This window comes from Anoplopoma fimbria, chromosome 16 (assembly GCF_027596085.1).
Source record: "Anoplopoma fimbria isolate UVic2021 breed Golden Eagle Sablefish chromosome 16, Afim_UVic_2022, whole genome shotgun sequence".
Taxonomy (NCBI): Eukaryota; Metazoa; Chordata; class Actinopteri; order Perciformes; family Anoplopomatidae; genus Anoplopoma; species Anoplopoma fimbria.
This window is the reverse complement of record NC_072464.1, coordinates 12,275,308-12,289,185: the sequence shown is the minus strand read 5'-3', so window position 1 is coordinate 12,289,185 and position 13,878 is coordinate 12,275,308. Positions and strand designations below refer to the sequence as shown.

Sequence of the window (13,878 nt, the reverse complement as noted above, 5' to 3'; positions counted from 1 at the left end):
CACCAATAACATCCGTTTGAACGATTGACATGTGCCTTCTTGTCTCTTTAGGCCCTGATGTTACTGCCTTTGAACTAAAACTACAGCAAGACATGCAGTCTCATAAAGCGATGGCCGACAAGTGGTCAGCTCCCACGAGATACGTTTCATTCAACAACACTGCACCGCAGCAATCTGTTCTCTCAATACTGTCTATTTGTAGGCCATCAACAGAAACAGACACTTGTTGACATTTAGTGTGTGGTTTATTTCTGGATTTGTACATGTTGTTGCGGCTCTCCACCAGAGATGCGTTCATAGAGCAGATGAAAGCAGTCCGTAAACGTATTAAATATATCACAAGGTAATATGAGGCACACTGCAAACAAATGGAAATGGACCAGAAGGATGGAAATATGAAGTAACATGTTATATCTATTTGGAGTGTCAACCAGAAACAGACAGCAGGGGTTTTACTGTAGATTGCATACTGACTGATGGAAAAAATGGAAGCGGGGAAAAACTAATTTGACCAATCTGTAGATCAAAAAAAATTATCTTTTACAATTCACTTTCAATTTAGAGTTTTAGAGAAATGCAGGTATCTCTTAAGCAAATTAAAAGTCTGTTTGGCTCAATACAGCTCAATATAATGCTACGGGGGGGATAAAGTAAGCCAACTGGAACCTAAAAAACATCTGCATCCCGATTTAAAATGGGAGCAAATCCTACTAAAGTATTACAACAAATGAGGATAAATACAGCATCAACTCATAACGTAAAAATGTAATGTGCAAGTGTTTATTATAATTCACTTCTCCTATCTCATTTACACATGTGCATTTGCTTAAATATAGTATGTTAGACACTCAAGTAAAACATGATGGTATTCTAACAACCTGAAGACAACATTTCATTTATATTTGATTCTTAATATTGAGAATGTTTGTCACCTCACAAATACTGCTTTAAAGTCGCCTGATTCCAGTCGATGTACGTAGAGTTATTATGGTTCATGATCTGCTTTGTGATACACTTACTTATAAAAATATAGCTTGACCTTATAGCGTCCATTGGCAGGAAGACTAGTGGTGAGTACAATCTACAGCCTCATCATGACTGAACATCAGCTGGTAAATGTGACAAGACGGGTGAAGCAGATGTTGCAGGTGGTTTTACTTGGCGGAGGCCATGATCTTGATGTACTGAAGGGCGCTGTGTGCTGCGTCGTTGTGAGCATTGCTACAGGAAATGCCGGTGCCGTGGCACACGGTGACCGGGGAGGTGGACAGCTCTGCCAGGCACTGGTACTGGCCGTTCACCGTCAGCTCATCTGCAAAGAACGACAACAAACTTTACAACATGACATGACCTGCAAAAATATAGAAATAAAAAGGGATTTCTTTGTGGTCTTTCCATTCAGCTAATTACGCTTCCTCCCGTCCTCAAATCCAGAAATAGATCCAGATCTGCCATCATTGAGGATGTTCCAAACTACATTTTTGATACTATTTGTGGTCAGAATACCCATTAAATGTATTTATAGTCATTAATTATCTCCCTATAAATGAGTTCTCATTTTAGTGGCATTTAAATCAGTGTTACCGTTTGTAATTTTATATCATTGATAAAAGAGATCTAGTTACTGATAATGGAACAAATTATACACATAATTTAAAGTATTTATAGCTGGATTAATTAATTCATCACAGTTGTTTTGTTCTAACAATGATAAACAAATTTTACCTGACAATCTTTTTTTTTTTTTTTTCTATCAATAGCTCTATTATCAGTATTGGAGACACAGTCAATCAGGCGTTTTCCTTTTCAGCTGACCCAAGTGAGAGAAGGAAAGCACCCTGTATCTTAGCAACTCAAGCAACACTAATGTAGTGTGTGTTTTCTTACCAATGTCGAAGTATGTGACCTCAAAGCCCTGCTCCTTGGACAGCTCCAACATCATCTGAATGTAATCTGTGTTGGGAATGCTCAGTGGGTTTCTCCTCAGTAAAGATATATTCTCCGCCGATGAGTTCCTTAAGTTCTCAAATCGGACGCTTGGTTTAGGCGTCTGAATAACGAGATATAACACAAAAAATGTACACACAATTTAAAGACTTAAGTGAAGATAATGTACTAAGAAATGTTGCAACTGCCTCTCCAGTGGTCACTTCAGAAAGGTGAGAAATATTTGACTTACCCATGTGATTTCAGAACAGCCCGACAGACTCTGAAGTTTTGACACCATTTTCTCTGCAGCTGCCTTTTTTGCTCCCTTTTTTGAATTTCCTACAGCTGTAGAAACATAAGACAATGGATTAAGAATAGGACGAACAACAACAACAAATGGCAGTCACTTTAATAGATTTCACACAAATGTCTTACAAGCTTACCCTTCTCTGAGAGGGACTCCATTCTACAGGTAACAGTGAATTCTCTCTTGTGTGGGGGACCAGCCTCCATTAAAACTGTGTATTCAGGAAGACGCCATCCTCTCTGCAACGCTAACTCCTGGAATGAAAAATAAGAGAAAGTAATGACAATGAGGAAAAAGTATTTCATTTCAGAATACTTATTGTGTATATAATAAAAGGACATATTGCTAATGCAGCAAGCAACTTTCCATTAAGGATAAGTTAACTGACACAATTTTTAACCCCTGGAAGAAAAAAACATGTATCAGGCTTTTCCTTCTAATGTTATTTACTCTTTAATCTGAAAATCTTCAAATAAATATACACAAAAAATTGCCAATATACAATCACAGACAACACGGCACATGCACACACACACACACACGCACACACACACACACACACACACGCACACACACACACACGCACACGCACACACACGCACACACGTACGATCAACACACCTGCAGTATCCCCACTGAGTTTGGATGGTTGTTTGTTTCTGCTACGACACCGTTACTCTCAGACTTCACAGGAATGTTCCTGTTGAGAATTACATCAAAGCATTTACCAACCGCAGCTGCAAAAGATCAAAACTCACAGCAGGCTGTCAGTCAAGCAGTTTCATGTCTGTATTGCAACCATGCAATGCTAAAAAGCTAATAAGAGACAAGGTATTGGCAGATTCAACTTATTGCTGCACCTAATGAATATTTTCATTATCAGCTAACATGCAGATTACTTTCTCCATTAATCATCTCAGAAAATGACATTATAATTTACCAAAGCTGAAGCGGATACATTCAAATTGTAAAGTGTAACTCAAAGTCTAAAGCCAAATAAATTAAGTTCACTATCACAGAAAAGATAAATATTCAAATTTGAGAACATTTAAAAAAAAAAAAGACCAACTATTAATCGATTATAATAATTATTGCCAATCAATTTTATTTCAATAAAATTAATAAATTCAGCTCAACTCACACTGTACCGGCATCTATCTGCAGAATATTCAGGGCAGCCTCTGCAGCCTGGTGTTTAGCAGCCTTTTTACTAGGACCTTGACCTGAAAAAAATACAAATCACACACACACAAATACAGATTACGTAATACATTAAAAATAGTATTTTACAGTCACCATAACATCAAGTCACTTATCCACTTACAGTGGCTAAAAAATAATTATGGTGTACTCTGGAAAATAAAAGTTAACCCTGGACGCTAATGGGAAGGACATGTATAAAAATACAGAGACAAATCTGTCCCTTTTCAAGAGCATACTATTGTTTAAAGAAGGCAAATGTAAAGACTGGGTTATTTATTGTCACCGTAACACTCACAGCTTTGCAAATGCTTCTCATCCCCTTCTCTGGGCCTGCACTGTTCTATCCCTGAAGTGAGATCCCTTAGTTAAAAAACAAGGCATATAGAGGATATATTTAAGAGAATGCTGCAGCAACAGACACAACTGACAATGAAGCAGAAGTGACAAATAACACGTTGCAAGCTGGAGCAATCTTCCTACTTATGATTTTCAAGTCAAAGTAAAAGGCTTCATCTGGTGACAGGCAGTTATCAGCACAGCAGGAGGTGAGGCTGTAACTCACCTGTGCAGCTAACATCTCCGATTTTCACGCTGAAGACAAAGTGGGGTTGGTGAGCCTCTCCTTCAGCCTTCTCCATCAGATACACAGGAAGGTTGCCACTTTTTGTTCCATATTCATGAAGGATTTGTATCGGTGTCTTCCTGGGGTTGGTCCTCTGTGGTTCATGTGTATTCAAGCTGTATTGAAGAAGCAGCAAAAAAAACGTTGCTATTGGATGGCTGCAGTAAACTGTCTGAGCTGCACATCAGTAAAGTTTACCACATATAATGAATGCAAATGGTAAAACCAATTTACAGTATTTAGAAACCAAATAATCCTTTTTTTCCCCAGAATTTTCCACAATTTGTAGTGCGCTGATGTTAATAAATGGGATGATATGGCAAGACTATAAGCATTAAAAAACAAACACTGAGGGACGAGAACAAGTTTATAAGTACATAGACAGCAAGTCTTTGGCCTCTAAAGCATAATCATGTTGACTTGAAATGAAATATGATTGGATCAGATGTTTCTGATACAGGCTATTAATATAATCATAATTGTCACGTTTATACGAGCCTTTATATTCTGTGAACTTCCCAGCCACCATTTAATTTCAATAAACTGCATATGAAATGTGAGCCTTCCTGCACTCTACTGACCACAGAAAGGCTTTGGCCTCAGCACATCTGCTGAAAGCTCTCTATAAAGATGATGTTTAATTAATTAAGGTCTGGTTGTAGTTGCTGCGAAGTGGACAATGGGAACAGGCCTAAAATTAGTTTTTACTATCTAAGAAAGTATTGCTGAAAGAAAAACACATGCTTTCACTCTTTTTTAACTAAAGATTTTGAATGGAGAATTACCAACAAAGATACAACATATATATAATGAATCAAATTCATAAATCAAACAATTAAATAACAGAAAAGTGAAAGGAAAGGAAAGTGGAACATGAAGGACTGTTTTCACATAGACACACAGTTCTTATGTCAAGGACAATAGACAATAAAAAAATACATTAAATACATTGAAGTGTAGTTTTAGGGCTGAGATGCTGATTTGCTAGAAACAATAAGGTAGTTTTCCCCCCAATGTGTCTTTAAAATCATCAGATATGCAAAGTATTTGACTGTGGTTGCCAGGGTAACAGGCACAGTAAGACACACCATAGCCGGCGCTGTCATGTCATTCATCATGCATCACTCTGCTTAACCGTCAGTGACGTCAGCGCAGTTAGAATCGTGACATTCGGTTACAGTAACGTTCTCTCTGACGTTGCCTGGAGAGGAGAAGCGTTGCGAGGGCAATAATAAACCGACAAACCTCGTGTCCGCGGGGGCTGGTTGGTATCCGTCTTGAGACATGCTTGCGGGCTGATTAAAGACTATATATGCGGGAAAATCTCACGCACTATTTGAATATATTTTTTTCTTGGCATCTAGTTTTGTTATTGTGAAGAATATGAAATGGCCTGAAAATGCTAACAATTCTTCATTGTGACCCGGCCGGGGGAAAACACGGAATTTAACATCATATCAACATCCGGGTCACACACGGGTCACCTGTTTGCATGTGAAGTGTTTAGCGCCCCCTGCTGGTGAAGCTGCGAAGCTCACGCCTCAGAGTCAAAACAGGTGAAAATGAAACACCAAAGCATGGTTTACATTTTGGACTACCTTGTCCTTTGCAAGTGCCTTCATCATTTCAAGTGTTGATTGTAGAAAGAAATGTTATGTGAGATCATTTGTTACTAGATTGCAGTGAATTTAAAACCCCCTCATATGTTATATGGATATCATTTATACAAAACAAGTGGTCGAAGGTTTAGAATTTTTGTATGAAGAGGCGGAAAAAGTTAACGTTTTATTATTGTTGAAGGACACCCTATATGAAATATGTGAATATGCATGTTCAATATGTGTATGTACAGAATATACACCTTATTATATGAACGTGGATTTCTCTGCAGCCCTTGCCTTCATGTAATTATGTTGTTTTGATTGAACACATTTTTTAAATAATTATTATAATAGTATTTTTATTTTTAATTTATCTGTCAATTACTTTTTGGATTAATTGATCAATAGTTTGATCAATAAATTAAATTGATTGATTACTGGATATTAATTTGCTTTTGATTGACTACTCAATTTATCGACTAATTATTTTAGCAATATTTGGTAGTCACACAAATTTGTGGCATTATGGAAATTTCAAGCTGAGCCCTTTACTTACAAACGTAATAGAATGGAACAGAATATTTCAAAGGGGGCATTGACATGCACATTCACAATTAAAATGAATGGAAATACAAAATAGTTTCGTAATGGCAGCGCATATACAATTTATTGCATCATTTATAAAAAAAAAATGCTGTATTTGAACTGCTTCAAAGATTTCATGGATTTCGTTTGTATACAATGATATTAAGGGACAATGGCAACAATAATACCATCACATTGATTTTTAAAAGTACATTTAAAATAAAGTAGAAATAATGAAGAGGATGTTGTCTGTTGCACTAACATCTGGATCAATGTGAATGATTAGCTCAAACAGTTCATTGAAGTTCACCATTAAAGTTCTGAAGAGAGGAAGGGAGCGGAACTTGTGTGTAAAAGGCATTTATCATGCTAGGTATAAAATTAAGAAAAATTCTGACAAATGTATCGAGCTCATCACCTGAAGGTCCACTTACAAGCTTTTTCTGAGCTTTTAGCCACATAACAAGGTGCAATAAAAATAGTAAATTGAGCTTTCTCAGGTGTTGTCATAAACAAATTATTAATTTAGATGCTGCTATATAACAATGTTTCCAGCCGAATTATAATTGTGAAACATGTAATGTAAGAAAAAAAACTTGTGTCTCAGGGATCATCTGATCTTTCAAACAGGTGGCAGATTATTGTCATCTGTGTGACAGGCTTGGAGGAGGAGCTTCAGGGATCGGAAAGACCACAATCTTCCTGACAGAGAACGCTGGTTGAGGCATCTGCTTTCTTGCACCGTACTTGAATCGAGCAGTCATCTGGCTGACATCCGCATTTACTTTGGTGAGGATAGACACAAGGTCACAACTCCTGGAAAAAAACAAAAGCTACTGTTAGATATTGAACAAAAAACTAGGAAAGACACCTATTATTAGATATTCTCTAATCTTAAACTATCACATATCAAAGAAGTTACTAAAATCATTCAATTTATTCATATTTAATTCACTTAAATTTGCTAAATGGCCTTCATCTGTATATATTATCATGTAATTGGATTATTATCATTAATGTATTCATATGTAACTGTTGCTTTAATTTTGTAGTTGGTGGAGCTAATTTGAACTATTTCACATGCTGTTGGGTAGTCAAATCTATAACATGTATGTATGTTTTGTATGTAAACATTTTAAAATGGATGAAGTAAAGTAAAAGGTACAATATTTCCTACAAAAATGTAATGGGTTAGAAGTATAAAGTATAAAAATGGAAATACTGAACTAATTAACACCACATAAAAGATGATACTTTAATATAGTACTTGAGTAAATGTACTTTCCAGCAATGAAAAAAGAAATCACATCATCCAACAATATCTGATATTTTGCTTCACTAACCTCGGCACCAACTGGACAAGGTTTTGGCACAACGACTGAATAAACCACGAGCCATTAGTCGTCTCTCTGAAAGAGACAAAAGACGGAACGGTGGCCATTCCCAGCAGGAAATCTGCATCGGATGGGATGGAATCATTAGCTATTAAAGCATCGCTGCAAACAGGACTACGTTCAGGACCATCAGCACAAATGGTGGCAGGCCTCTGCTCCTCGGTGCCCTGGCAGGCCTGGATGAAGAACATCTTGGGTTTTTCTGCCAAAGAGGGGCAATTTAACCCGTTGAAAGGTTCCTTCATCTCCTGAATCTCGACGGTGTGGCCGTCCACACCGTACACACATCCCTCCTTGCCGTGGCTGAGAATGCAGCATACCAGACAGTCCATCTGACTGTGGTTTCTCCTGCCGAGCTCCCACAACACAGACAGCATCTCCTTCTGCTCACAGTCCCTCTTTATCTCCACCTCAAAGCCAAGCCACGTAAACACTTTGCGCAGACACTCTGGAAGACACACAGTTAAATGTAAATACAAACATGCAGCGATATGCCAGAAAACAGACAGAGCACCAGTTTCCACCAATTATATATGAGCTTACCTTCATCGAGCATTGTCCCCTCCCGCTTTTTTTTAAAATGCATGGATTTAGTGAAGTCGTAGTTGTTTACTATCAAGCAAATACCCCTCTGGGCTGAAGTCATGGGATACGTTCCCAAAACCTACAGAGATAAATCAATAAACCAAGACAGGATTCAGTGTAACACTTGCATTCTGACAATTATGTATCTTTTTTGTAACACGTTTAGACAATAGCTGTACTTCTCCACAGCAGATGCAGTCCCACATTACTCATTACTTGAGCACATTTATTTGTAGAAGAAATAATAACCCCTCAAACACACCTCACTGTTTGTGTTTGTAGTCTGAGGCGTCTGTGTTTCAGAGGAGGCCTCGTTTTCTTGAGACAGCGACATTTCCAAAGCATCATTCTTCACTATGGGACAGACGATTACGGGCAAAAATTATATTTGAATAATTAAAAGGTCTGACAAGTCATTTAATCACAGCTTGACACAGAAACGACTTACCGTGACCTTTCGAGGAGGCACAGCGGCTTGTTTCAGTGTTCAAACTACTATTTCCAAGTGACAGGGCATCACTGTCATCTCCACCACTAAACACATGTTGCAAATCTAGGAAATTGATAAAAGAGGATTCAGAGTAAATCCATCCACTGCACTGCACTTAAAAGGTATCAGTTGTGACAAAACAACCACAAAACAAGACTCACCCATGGAGGTGTTGGAATAATTCATGTTAGACTGTGTGTGACAGAGGAAATTTTCATTAAGACACAAAAAATGTCAAAATGTATTTGTTATATAACTTTTAATGACACAATCTCACCTCAGCCAATGGTTCGAAATCTTCTGAGAAGAGGAAAAAAGTGACAAGATGCTTAGAAAATACATATACATGTAAGTGCAATTTTTCTAGCATTATAATTCGAAATGTTTGAGAGTAAGAAAGAAACATTATGATATTTAAAGTAAATATGGATGCAGATATCTGCATTTGAAAGAAAATAATCCATCGGCTAAGTTTGTCGTTATTTGTTTTCTAACTTTGTATCTCATAACTATGTCACACTATATAATATTTATGAGTGAAAACACTCTTTAATTAAAAGAAAAGTTAGGTGTTGGCCTTAAAAATGGGCTTTCACAATTAAGATATTGATTATTTAAAAACAAATTATATCCGCTCTTTTAGCTTGTTTTCAGTCATACAAGCAAAGCACATTACGGTAAACGTATTTAACAACTTTAAATACATTGTGTTTTAGAATTATCTTTTTACCTGGCATTTCACACGAGGCAGTCCTCTCTGGATGGATCTAATAACGAACACAGAAAAAACTGACGTTAAAGCAAATGGCTGCCCAGACAGAATGAAGTGTCAGTAACATGATGTTTGTAACTGCACGTCAGTGTGGCAATAAAATTATTGTAGACGTCTTTCTCAGAAACTCAGAGGGATTCAAAGCAATATCAAAGAACGTACCTGGTTTGATGCAAAAGGGTACGACATAGACCTTGGTCGACCTGTTTCTTGAGCTACAGGGCTGCTCTGAGTTACTGTAGTTAGAAATGACACAAGTAAACTGTTGTTATTTACAGACAGAGTTATGAGCAAATATTCAAATAAGATGGAAGTGAAATATGAATTATATGCAGCTCGAGAGATGAACTGTTAGAGCATCATCATGCTCATCTATTCACGTGCCTCTGTGCGTGAACGCTTACATGTTATGGGGAGATAAATCTGTTCACACACTCACGTTGTGGGGACTCAGCTCCCTTTCAGGGGAAAAACACAAGTCCCCACAACGTAAATGATTACATTTTATATTACTTTGTTAAGGTAATGCTAAGGTTTGGGGTTAGGTAGCGGCAGTTCTTTAGGTGAGAGTTAGTATCCAAGTTATTCATGTAAATTAATGTCCCCTCAAGTGGCTTCTTTGAGGCCCTACTGTCTCCAGTCTCTGCTTTCTATCCTCATTCCCACATTTGTTTTTACAAGTAACATTCGCAGTGGAATATTTTTTCTGTATCTTACCCTGCAGTGCTTTAAACTGTCTGATCTTCTCTTTCAACATGGGACAGACTTCTTCGATGATGTTCTCCAGTAAATTAAGATTATTGTCATTGATGAGGTCCATGTGCTCCATCTCCATGAAGACTTCAAGAGTAGACTGAAAAGTTAAGCAAATTTACAATTCTACTTTATTTTACAGTGAGGTAATATGATGCATACTTTATTTTACAGTGAGGTAATATGATGCATAATTTATGTCAGAATGAGAATTCAAAATGACGTGTAGGACAGATATAAATAACATTAAAATGCTTTTTAAAATGTTTCTTTTAGATCTAGAATAAACAGTACCATTTATAACTATGGATGTTTGTTTTAACACCATCTAACTCATGGTTTTCAAACATTGACACTCACAACATTTTCCTCCAGTTTTCTGCGTGGAAGATTTTTGTCTAACAAGAACTTCATATCTTTCAAGTCAGCATCAGTAATGTCTTCAGACAGGTTGTAAAGCAGCTTCCTGGAAATACAGGGAAATTAATAAATGTAAGTAAAACTGTTCAATGTTGTAAAAAGGAGGCCATGTGCTTGACTGGACAAACAGTAGGTCACTATAGTTACTATTCTGAGGTCACAGGATACATTAAGCAATGAGGAAGCAACGCCGGTTAAGATCTTTTTCTACATAGAGATAAGTACTTTGGTTTTTTGATTAGTTGAATCATAAAGGTATGATGGCTGATACCTATGGGCTCAAATGAGGGTCAGTAAAATTAAGAGCTTGTCAAATTATATTCAGAGATAATCAGATATATACTATTGTTAAATATTAGTAAACATGTAAAAGAAAACTATTTAAAATGAAAGTTTGTAAATGTGTCGAAAAGATTTTGGTCGTAATAAAATGTATGTTTATTAAATATAGGACGAGGTTACACAAAGACCGTAGTAAAAAAAAAATGTTGTGTGTACATTATAGTACAGATTAAATTCAGAAAACTGTGTGTGAAACTCAGTGCTCAAATTCCCCTCAGAGAAGTTGAAAGTGCACACTCATAATTAACTTACAGGTACAAATTCCGGCCCTGCTTTTAGCTGTAAAATCAGGGCCAAAATTCATGCGTGCATCCTAAATGTATGTGTCTATGATTTATGCTTTGAATGTAATGAATGCTGATATGATTTGCAAACATTTTACCCCCACATTTTCATGTTTGTTTCTGAAGCTACAAATCTTTTCTACACACACTCACACACACACGTTTATATACAATAACTGAGATAATTAATTCTACACAACATTTCTCCAGCTCAGAATCATATAAATGTAGGTTTTTCTTTTAACTAAATCATGCTGGTTGCTATATTTAAAAACAGTAAAACATAGGAAGTCGACCTGTAAGGTGAGATGAGGCTCGTGGTTGTAGATGCTCCTTCGAAGAGCTCATGGTCACGTATCAGTCGGGTGCGTTGGATGATGAGGAGAAGCTCACTCAGCAGGTGTGGTCGCTCAGCAGAGAGGTGGTCTTGTTCCCCCAGACGGGAGAAGAGATTACTGGCCGACTTCATTGAGGTCGGATTACGGCCCAGGAAGTCAGTGCAAAGAAATGCTAAAGCTCTTACCTCGTCCTCACTCAGGGCCTTCCCTACATCTAGGAGGAGCCTCTGGAAATCCATTTTGTGTACTAAAAGAGAGGCACAAGATCAGGATAGCTTTACTCAGATGTCAGGTTTCTCTATTGTGAAGTACTTGGCCTGACAATTAACAGTATGTGGTACACCATGTCAGCTGTTCTTCCTCCTCACAGATACAAATGTTGATAATACTGCATGGTATTCTGGAGGAGCTTTTGTGATTTTTTTTTTTTTAGCCCTTAGCCAAAGTATCTACACCTTACAAGTGTTTCGACCCATGTGTATGTGTGTGTTTGAGATAGAGAAAGCATGTTAAGAAGTTAGAGAGGAAAAATGCTTACTGAGCCTTTAGAACAATAAATCTCATGACTAGACAACAAGTGTCATATCTCTTACAGTCGCATGATTACAACATCTTGACATTCCATCACATTATCATATTAACACTTATGGCTACATTGTCACTATTAAACATCCAAAAACTAGATTCGATTTCGGCTGGATTGAACAACTAAACCAGACGTATCGACTTTAAAAACCAGTATTACCTGATATGGATTACTTTTCAGCAGGTCGTACTATCGAAGATGATATTTGTTGTCCTCTTCAACATACTCGAGGCAGGCCTACTGTATGCGATTGAAGACCACTGGTGAGTTTATATATGGGCTGCAATATGACCTCGCACACGAACTTTACTGAAGTTCCTCCCAAAGCGAGTCCCTTGAAGTAGGAAGTGGAAGTGAAAGTGAAAGTGGTATGCGCGCGGCCTGAGGATCACTCTGCTATTGGCTCGTGCTGCTCAGAACAGAGACTTTTGACTTTCTGCCAGAAATCGCGTTGCATCAGAGGCGTTTACTTGTGTGACGCAAATGCCCTCAAGAAAGTGGAGGTGCTTCCTGAAGGGTTGCAGATTAGAGTCATAATCATCAGGTCAAAAAAAAAAGATTAATAATTAATTTCTGCCTTTTTTATGATCACTTAATAGCCATTTACCACCAAATGTTTTGCCTATTTTTTTTAAGGAAATTTGCTGACCTCAGTGTAGTCTACTTGGATAAACAACTAAGTCAAGAATATACAATTTACAGCCATGACAGGCTACATTCATTTATTCTTAAAAGGAACAAACAAACAGGTAATCCAACATCATCACATTCAAATCTTACTTATGATTGGGGAATATCACATATGAACATATGATAGCAAAAATAAAACATCACATATAGTTCAAACCTTTGATTACCAGTTTGAATCAGAGTGTGAGGTGTATAAAACTGCAGGTAACCATAGCAACAATACAGTCCTTCATGCAATGGTACCAGTTCACTCACACGACTAAAATAATTTAAACAAACTAGAAAAGTTTTTTTTTAAATGGATAACAATTTCCTTTTCTGATTAGCCTTTTAAGTTGTTAGATAATAAAGGCATCAGCTGAGTCCTCCACCCTGTCAGTTATGTTTTGTTATCAGGACATTTCATGGTGCATTACACTGATAAAGTAGCCTATGTTTATGTGACTCTCTATTGCGAGCCACAGATACACAGATATTTCTACTTTAAGTAGGCTTGTAATGTCCTTAAATAATACTGAAATATTCCAGTTTTTCAGTAGGGAATAAAATATTACAACCTGAAAATAATATGAACTATTTGTGGTAGAGTGTGTTTGATCTGGGTTTGATCTTCAGGGTCTTCATGTGTCCTCTGGGTCTCACTCTGACACTGAGCCATGCCTGGGTGTTAGATCCTGTGCTGTTCAATCTGAAGGACTCTATTAAAAAAAAACAAAAAAACAACACACACACACACACACACACACACACACACACACACACACACACACACACACACACACACACACACACACTAATTCACTTTAATGCTGATGGTATAGGTGAATTTCAACTACTTTACACACTCTTAACTATGATCGTATGCACATCCTCTAATCAATATTTTTGCACATCCTGCACAAAACTGTACAGGTTTCTCATTCTATTATATTGTAGGCATACATATTACAGTTATTTGTTATATTATTTTTCTGGCA

The 13,878-nt window shown here is 37.2% G+C and overlaps 2 protein-coding genes across 3 annotated transcripts; both read right to left on the bottom strand.

The window, feature by feature from the left end:
• Positions 1 to 240: 240 nt before the first annotated feature.
• On the bottom strand, positions 241 to 5,506 carry prkra (protein kinase, interferon-inducible double stranded RNA dependent activator). Its single transcript, XM_054615518.1, has 8 exons — positions 5,307 to 5,506; positions 4,002 to 4,177; positions 3,378 to 3,459; positions 2,858 to 2,936; positions 2,373 to 2,490; positions 2,180 to 2,274; positions 1,888 to 2,050; positions 241 to 1,312 (listed from the first exon to the last, which is right to left on the bottom strand). The coding sequence occupies exons 1-8, from the start codon at positions 5,345 to 5,347 to the stop codon at positions 1,155 to 1,157; spliced, it is 912 nt and encodes a 303-aa protein (XP_054471493.1). The 5' UTR covers positions 5,348 to 5,506; the 3' UTR covers positions 241 to 1,154.
• A 774-nt stretch (positions 5,507 to 6,280) lies between these two features.
• Positions 6,281 to 12,557, bottom strand: casp10 (caspase 10, apoptosis-related cysteine peptidase). 2 transcript variants are annotated; one of them, XM_054614985.1, is made up of 13 exons: positions 12,371 to 12,557; positions 11,584 to 11,872; positions 10,602 to 10,707; positions 10,206 to 10,341; positions 9,651 to 9,724; positions 9,447 to 9,483; positions 8,994 to 9,016; positions 8,878 to 8,908; positions 8,675 to 8,779; positions 8,489 to 8,580; positions 8,185 to 8,305; positions 7,591 to 8,089; positions 6,281 to 7,063 (listed from the first exon to the last, which is right to left on the bottom strand). In XM_054614985.1, exons 2-13 carry the CDS (start codon positions 11,862 to 11,864, stop codon positions 6,892 to 6,894), a joined length of 1,677 nt encoding a protein of 558 aa, XP_054470960.1. In that variant the 5' UTR covers positions 11,865 to 11,872; positions 12,371 to 12,557; the 3' UTR covers positions 6,281 to 6,891. The 2 variants fall into 2 exon arrangements, with proteins under 2 accessions (XP_054470960.1, XP_054470961.1); XM_054614986.1 differs by having other exon boundaries at positions 8,994 to 9,013.
• Positions 12,558 to 13,878: the final 1,321 nt, after the last annotated feature.

Coding starts and splice junctions, on each gene's coding strand:
- prkra (XM_054615518.1), bottom strand. CDS start 5,347: ATGTCTCAAGACGGATACCAACCAGCCCCCGCGGACACGAG. Junction 3,460..4,001: donor CGGAGATGTTAGCTGCACAG/GTGAGTTACAGC, acceptor TATTTTTTTCAG/GTCAAGGTCCTAGTAAAAAG. Junction 2,937..3,377: donor CAGATAGATGCCGGTACAGT/GTGAGTTGAGCT, acceptor AATTCTCAACAG/GAACATTCCTGTGAAGTCTG.
- casp10 (XM_054614985.1), bottom strand. CDS start 11,864: ATGGATTTCCAGAGGCTCCTCCTAGATGTAGGGAAGGCCCTGAGTGAG. Junction 9,017..9,446: donor TGCCTCGTGTGAAATGCCAG/GTAAAAAGATAA, acceptor TCCTCTTCTCAG/AAGATTTCGAACCATTGGCT. Junction 8,909..8,993: donor ATTTCGAACCATTGGCTGAG/GTGAGATTGTGT, acceptor TGTCACACACAG/TCTAACATGAATTATTCCAA.